Source organism: Mastigoproctus giganteus, chromosome 2 (genome assembly GCF_048544385.1).
Source record: "Mastigoproctus giganteus isolate SK-2022 chromosome 2, ASM4854438v1, whole genome shotgun sequence".
Lineage (NCBI taxonomy): Eukaryota > Metazoa > Arthropoda > Arachnida > Uropygi > Thelyphonidae > Mastigoproctus > Mastigoproctus giganteus.
Window position 1 is genome coordinate 224,919,327 of NC_143576.1, and position 7,578 is coordinate 224,926,904.

Consider the following 7,578-nt stretch of genomic DNA (forward strand, 5'->3'; position numbering starts at 1 on the left):
AAACACCTATAGGGGTGTAGCATGACCACTGAACAAAAAAGTTGAATGCCTATCAGTCATGACAGGCATTCTCACACAATTATGCTGTAAAGAAAGAAAAATTTCACTTAAAAAAATATTGCTCTAATTGAACAGTGTCTATAATTAAGGTACAGATCCAAAATTTTTGGCACACTACAATTATCAGGTATAAAGCAACCACTTATGGGGGGGGACTAGATAAGTTTAAGGCTCAGCTGGACAGGTATTTTGAACGAACAGAGGGGTGAAGTGGAAGTGGGTTTTTTTTTTTTTTTTTTTGGCTGATGCTGCATAAGCTTGCTTTCTTGCATCAAATGCCTCTACTAATGCTAATGCTAATTCCAGTACATATTTCCAATATGCACACTTGTAAATCAATTTCTTCTTGTTAGTGTGAGCAGGAACTAGAGTACAAAATCATGAATCATATTTTATTTTGAAGGATTAATTTTCTGCATGAGTGTGCCATATTTGCTTTTATTTCATGTGATATCTTCTTTGTTGCAAGGCAAATCAATAGTCAGTGCGCAGAATGAAATGGCTCAAGTTAGTAAATGATGGAACCCTATAATTTAAAAATAAATTAATTTTAATTTTAAACCTTGTGTGTTTAACCTAACATGATTTGTATGATCTGACAGACATGCCATTTTCTTCTCTTTTTTTTTTTATTTGAAGGTAACTGCATCCTGCATCAAACCTTTCCCCAACAATTTCCTCTAAATGTTGAGAACGAGGTATTTTCTGCTTTTGCTTTGATTTACTATGGATTACAAAAGGATAATTATTTAGTTGATTCACATTGACACTACGTAAATATGCAATCAAATTTTTGGATTTACATAGATGTTAAAAATAAATGTCCCCTCATAAGAGGATGGTGAATGAATAATTAAGGGAAGGAATCCTGCATAATGGAGGGTATAATTATAATAATTATTATTATTATTAGCTACATGGTGCAAGGAAGCCTGAGGCTTATACTGCACCAGCCAAAAAACAAAAAAAAAAAAAAATATATATATATATATATATATATATATATATATACAGCTCAAATAATTTCAAGTGATGAGAATGGAAAAAATTATATAAATATTAATGAATAAAAAAGTCCCCAATTAAAAAAAAACGCTAAAAATTAAATTTGATAATAAAAACAAAACGGCATAAAAATACTGCCGTATGTTTAGCTGTGTGCCATTTAGGAGTGTAAGTAAGAGTTATAGCTTGGCTCAGATGACTTGAGATGGTGCTGAATAAAAACATATCACAATGAAATCGAAGTTGGAAAGGCTTTTGAAGTGGTTTTACAAATGCGTGCATATTTTATCTGAGACCAATTACCGTGCGGAAGAGGGCCACCTTCATGAAAGAATATCCTCCTTCCATCCAGGACAGCTGGCGCACCCCCCTCTACACCAACTAAATCATGCAAACAGTAATCACTGATTTTCTTGTGTCCGTTTCTCATATGTACTCTCCTTGTTTACACACTGAAATTTTATTTATTAATTCCGGTAACCAATAAACAACTGTCATTATAACTGGCTGCCTTTCATTCAATAAACTCATACTACTCATTTGCTTCAAATGCTCTAGCTTTTGAAGTTTAGAGGCTTATAAACGGCACACGGGCTTCAGCGTTATTCCCTCTGTTTTAGATATATGATAAAGCTATTTATATGGCATGATGAAAGTCCAAAACGAGCATGGTTGGGCAACAATGCGTAATAATCAGGCCTTATGTCACTTAATGCACTTACCTGGAACTTTTGGCCAAGCCCTTATCTTGGAAAACACCTAGGAAAAAATGTAATAAAATGCATCCAACATGTTTCATAAAGATCAAATGGCATAAAGCCCAGATTTTTATAATGAGAGTAAAATTCTCAGTAGTTATACTTAATGATCCTCACGCATTGTGTGATTTAATTGGATTTTAAAAGTTTGTTAATTACCTGAACAACCTTAGACGTATGAAATTCTCTATCACAATATACGTCCGCCATTTTACATACGTAAGGAAAGATCAAAATGTCGCACAGATCGAATTTCTAATATTAAAAAATTGCACTTTTGTAGAATATCTACATGAAAAGATAGTTTATGCAGTACGAAAGGTTGTGCTATGAAGAACAAATCATAAAAAATAAAATAAAAACTTTCAACCAATTTTTATCCAGAAAGTAGTCAGTTAATGTTACATTTTGCATTAAAGCTGAGCCACACATATAAAAAAGTAAACGTATTATGCACAATTCATTTTGTATTGAAATAGCCTCAGAAGATAAAAAAAAAAAAAATCGTTACCAAGATGGGAACTTGAAGGTTTGATTGGTGAAGCACATACGTTATAAGCTCAAATAAAATATAAACTGATTGATTGCTTATTCATGTTTCGTCGAAATTCTCAGCTAAATGCTTAAAAAAAAAAAAAAAAAAAAAAGGTGTAAGGCAAGATGTTTATCGTCAACAAAAAAGAATAAACTGTGTGTTTCATAGCGTTTCTTGTAATAGAGTTTTACTTTTTGAATTAAGCAATTTAAAATTAGTTAAAACCCTCTATCGATTCAGTTACTTCTGAGAAGTACTTTTCAATGATTAACTGAAGCGTGCCCTTGCTGGGTAGCACGTGGCTATAATTATTTTCTTTCCATGCCAAATGGTAAAGGCCTTGGTTCGAAACCCGTCAGTGATGTGAGGAGACGGTATCGACTTTCTTCATAAATGTGGGCAGAATTACTCGGACTCATGTAGTGGCAATCCCAAGATTTTCTGAAAGTGGTTTATGCAGTAATTCGGGGAAATTATTGAACTTTAATCATGTTGTAGCATTTAAAATTAAAAAAAAAAAAAAAACCTAAGTTATTTTTATCACAGGGAAAACTATGAAAGTTCCCCAATCAGGTCAGGATTGCATGATTCTTTCTTCCAGAATTTTTTTTTTTTTTTTTTTTCTGTACAGCAAACCTGGCTGTGATGCAACTAAGGCTATGATGCCGCATGGCCTTAGTTGCATAAGGATTTACTACAGGCCAATTTAGGGAAATTATTGAACTTTAATCATGTTGTAGCAGTTTAAAAAAAAAAAACCTACATTATTTTTATCACAGGGAAAGCTATGAAAGTTTCCCCCATCTAGCCAGGATTTTGCATGATTTTTTTCACAGAAACATTTTTTTTTTTTTTTTTTTTTTTTGTCCAGCAAACCGCACGAAGGATACAGACACAACATACTGATACCGCATAGCCTTAGTTGCATAGGCACTTACCACACCCCACAACTTAAGCATTTTCAATAAAAATCTCAGACGACATTTTTCAGCTGTTCCAAAATTTGGTTTAGGGGTTAAGAATGGCAGAAGCAAAAAAAAACGCGTGTCCTTATTCGTAAATATCTTTATGGATAGAGACAGTCCTACAGTTCTAGGGGATCTCGATGGGACAATTAATGTTGGGAAAAAAAGGACAAAAAAACCCGTTATATTACAGCCACTCCAGAACTATCTCATCTACTTTTACTATCTTTGCATAAGACCAAATAATTCAGCCACAGAGTGAAAAAAGGCCATAAAAATTCCTCGCATTATTAAAGGAATTCGAATGAGTGCCAGTGTGGGGAGAACGGTAATTATAACTACTGCGTTATCCACAAACCCTAAAGAAAAGGAAAGCAAGTAAGGGTTCTCCATTGCCTAGATTTAGGGAAGCATCTTCTGCAAATTTTTAGCCTTTTTCAGTTTGGAGCCAGGGTGTATTGCATGAGTGCATCAAACTAAGGACTAGTCCACTTTATGTCTATTCTAAAGGTGCAGAATCCAGCGAAATGGATCCCCTCCCACTGTTATTTTTTTATCATCCACCCCACCGCACTTAAAAATAATTTTAAATCAAACAATATCAGTTTATTGCCAAAGGTGAGACTAAAAGTAGAAAGAAACCAACATTTGCAAATTATGGTTACCCGATCTCACGAACCTCAATGCCTATGCATAACACTATAAATTGTATGTATCGCTGGTCAGTTTACAAGATGAAAAGAAAAAAAAAAAAGTTTCTAAACAGAAAACCTTGCTGCACGCTCGAGATTCTATGAAAAATTTCTATAAAAATTCCTCGGCTAATTGAGGAAGTGCGAACCGAGGCCTTTTCTACACTGTGTGAAACGGTGATTATAAGAGCTGTGCTACTCACCAGGACAGACTACACACACAATAGTGCAAACAAGTGACAATTGTGGAAAGAGGTTAGGTTGGAACATACAAATAATAAAATCAATGTTCCAAGAGCAACAGCTACAATACAATGGATAGGCACCATAACAAGTATGTAAGTACTGGCTTACCCAGAAACAGTCGAGGAGGCAGGACGGCTCAGAATTAAAAAAAAACAAAAAAAAAACAGAATTTACAGAAAAAAAACAACAAATTTAAAAAAATAGAAAAACAGTGACATATCATCATCAGCTTGGGTACAGGTGCAGTGGAAAATATTTTTTGTCACTTTCTAAGTTTTACCTTATCCTTTTGGGCCGCCTCGACCTCAGCGTCCTGATGCTGCTGTGTCCCCTGCAACAAACATACATACAATGGCACACCATTGTTAAAGCGAAACAATTACGCATTAATTACACTCAGAATTGAGTGTAATTAATTACACTCAGAATTGAAGGTACGCATTAATTACACTCAGAATTGAAGAAACCCATTCCATGTCTGTGGCAATGAAGAAAACTGGGAACATGACACGTACCACTGTCCCCAATATGATGACTACTAGAATTAGACTAAAAACCACACTATTATATTAGGCCACCCAAATTTTAAATTCATCTGCCGTGCGTTGTATATTATGTTCGTGGATTGCCTGTGTTCTATGGTCGATTTGCCTGTTTAGCTGGACGAAAAACCCGAGTTGCCAGGAAAAAAAATCTTGCTATCTACGCCTGAGACCGACAAATTCAGCCACGGAGTGAAAAAACCCCCATGAAGTTCCTCCCGTCATCGACCGGATTCGAACCCGGGCCTTTTCACCCGGTGTGTGAAGGATGGTGACAATACCACTGCTCTACAGCGCAGACACTGGCATTAAACTGATTTTTATTATTATTTTATTATTTTTTTTTTTAAAACCGCAAACACGAGAGGTATTAGACCCTGTAGTATTTAGTACCGTGCTTGGGTTGGAGGTTGAGAAGACGAAAGAAGATATTTGTTGACATTAGACTTGAACTTCTGTAGACTGTAATTTTCAGGAAATACGTATGAAATAAGGTTGTTCCAGAAAACGTAAGTTGAATGGATAAAGGAGAAGGATGAAAAGTTGGTTCTGTGAGTTTGAAATTGGACATGAAAAGGATGTTCGCTGGTGGCGGCACGTGTCCGGACTGTTTTGAAAGAGAGAACGGGAATTATAGAAGCCAATTCAGAACAACAGTGTCCATGGAAGTATTTGTAGAAACAGTAGGTCTAAGAGACAGCAAGTGGAGAGATTCTGTTAGAGATGAGTCATTGATTAGCATAACAGCCTTCTTCGAAATGGAATCTACAATCCTGAGAGAGGTTTTGGGGAAACCATCCCAGATATGGGAACAATATTCCATGGCAGGCGGATTTGCGATTTGTACAGAGTGGACAGCTGTTTGGAAGAAAAATAACGCCGACAGCGAAAAAGAAAACCAAGTTTTTTAGATGCAGAGGAAGCAATATTTGTAATGTGCTTGTGCCAAGAGAGATTAGAAGTCAGGATAATCCCAAAAAGAGATATATCATTTTGCCAAGAAATCGGAGTGCCACCAAAGTGAAGCATAGGAGCAAAACAATTTTTTTCGAGAAATATAAGACAAGACCGAGTTTTAGAAGGATTGAAATCAACTATGTCATCTTTGCCCCACTGGAGAATTACCTGGATATCGACATTTAATCAATTGGTAGCGGATATTCGAGAAGTTGAAGCTTATTGAGGACGGCAAGGTTTCTGAAACTGGAAAGTGGAATGCAATGTGCTATCATCAGAAAAACTATGGATATGATTTCCAGTCAATGGAAGAAGGTCATTAATATACAAGAGGAAGAGAGTGGGGGAAAGAACTGAACCTTGGGGGACACCAGCATTAGTGGAGAAGTTAGAAGACAGAGAGCCATCTACCATCCCCCTCAGCGAGCGATCAGAGAGAAAACTGGATAACCAATTACAAAAAAACAGTTGGCAAACCATTAGATGGAAGCTTGTTTAGAAGACATTTAGGCCAAACGCAACCTAAAGCCTCTGAGATGTCAAGAGCAACGGCTTGTGTTTCACCGAACATTTCCTTTGGATTTGTCCATAAATGGATAACATAACCAGAATATCGCCAATGGATCGACACTGACTGAATCCATACTGGCGATCGTTGATCAGACGGAAGGTTTCTAGGTAGTTTAAGAGTTTGCAGTTAATTGATTTCTCCATTACTTTAGAAAGAGTAGAAATAATTGCAATGGAACGATAATTGGATGGGAGGGATTTGTCATCCTTTTTAGGAACTGGCTGGATATGAGCAAATTTGCAAGCAGCAGGAAAAACACCTTTGGAACAAGAAAGTGAAAAAAAGACGGCAAAAAACAGGAGTAAGTTCAAAAGCACAGGTTTTGAGAACGATTGGAGAAATGCCATCAGGACGTGGAGCCTTCTTGGCTTCAAGATTCGTCAAAATCCTTCTGAAATCCTTTTATTATTATTATTATTATTATTATTATTATTAGCTATATGGTGCAAGGAAGCCACAGACTTATGCTGCACCAGCAAAAAAAAAAATTCCCAAATTACCCTAAGAGAGAGAGAGAGAGAGAGAGAGAGAGAAGGGAATCACCAAGAAAGAGAAGAATGATGATATCTAGCTGAGGACCCTGGGTTTGCCAAACCCATACTCATCAGATGTGAGCCCCTTGGCGGAAGACACAGGAGGCATTGAATGGAGCGTGTTGGGAATGATGGGCGGTGTTTCACCAAGATCATCAATACATGAGTTGGAAAGAAAATGGGATGCTAGCAGCTCAGCTTTATCTTTGGTTGATGTGATACAGAACCATCTGGTATTTACAGATGTGGGAACAGAGATGGGCAAAATTTGCGGCCAATAGCTTTGGCAAAGACCAGAATGATCGGCTGTCATTAGGGCACGAAGCAAGTTTTCATTCTTAGCCTGTTGAAAATCTAGTTTTGACTGATTAATAATTGCTTTACAATTGTTGTGAGCTTCTGCGTAGGCAGAAAATGAAACTGAAGAATTAGAAACAAGCCAATTACTGTATGCAACGTTCTTATCTTGAACAGCCTTAGCACATTTATTGGAAAACCAAGGTTTAGATAAAGGACGAGATTTTAAAGTTGAGTGTGGAATAAAGGATTTCATTCCTACAATAATAATTTCACTGACACGATCTGAGCAAACGTTGACACCAGAAGTTTTGAAACAGTAAACCGACCAAGGAAAAGAAGTCTACTTCAACTCTGACATTCCCCTTTCTGAATAACTCCTCGTTTGTGAATGTAGACGCAAAATACTCGTTTAGT

At 36.5% G+C, this 7,578-nt stretch overlaps 1 protein-coding gene across 2 annotated transcripts in view; it reads right to left on the reverse strand.

The window, feature by feature from the left end:
• Nucleotides 1-2,046, reverse strand: part of LOC150090180 (CXXC-type zinc finger protein 1-like) — a 157,309-nt gene extending 155,263 nt beyond the window's left edge. Inside the window, exons 1-2 of one of the 2 annotated variants that reach the window (XM_090369002.1) lie at nucleotides 1,983-2,044; nucleotides 1,788-1,824 (exon numbers count right to left, since the gene is read on the reverse strand). Coding sequence is in view for 1 of the 2 variants with exons in the window: in XM_090369001.1 (XP_090225127.1) it covers nucleotides 1,983-2,033 (51 nt within the window). In the remaining variant the exon portion in view is untranslated. Of the gene's footprint in view, nucleotides 1-1,787; nucleotides 1,825-1,982 lie in introns of both variants that reach the window. The other variant, XM_090369001.1, reaches the window with a different exon arrangement.
• Nucleotides 2,047-7,578: the final 5,532 nt, after the last annotated feature.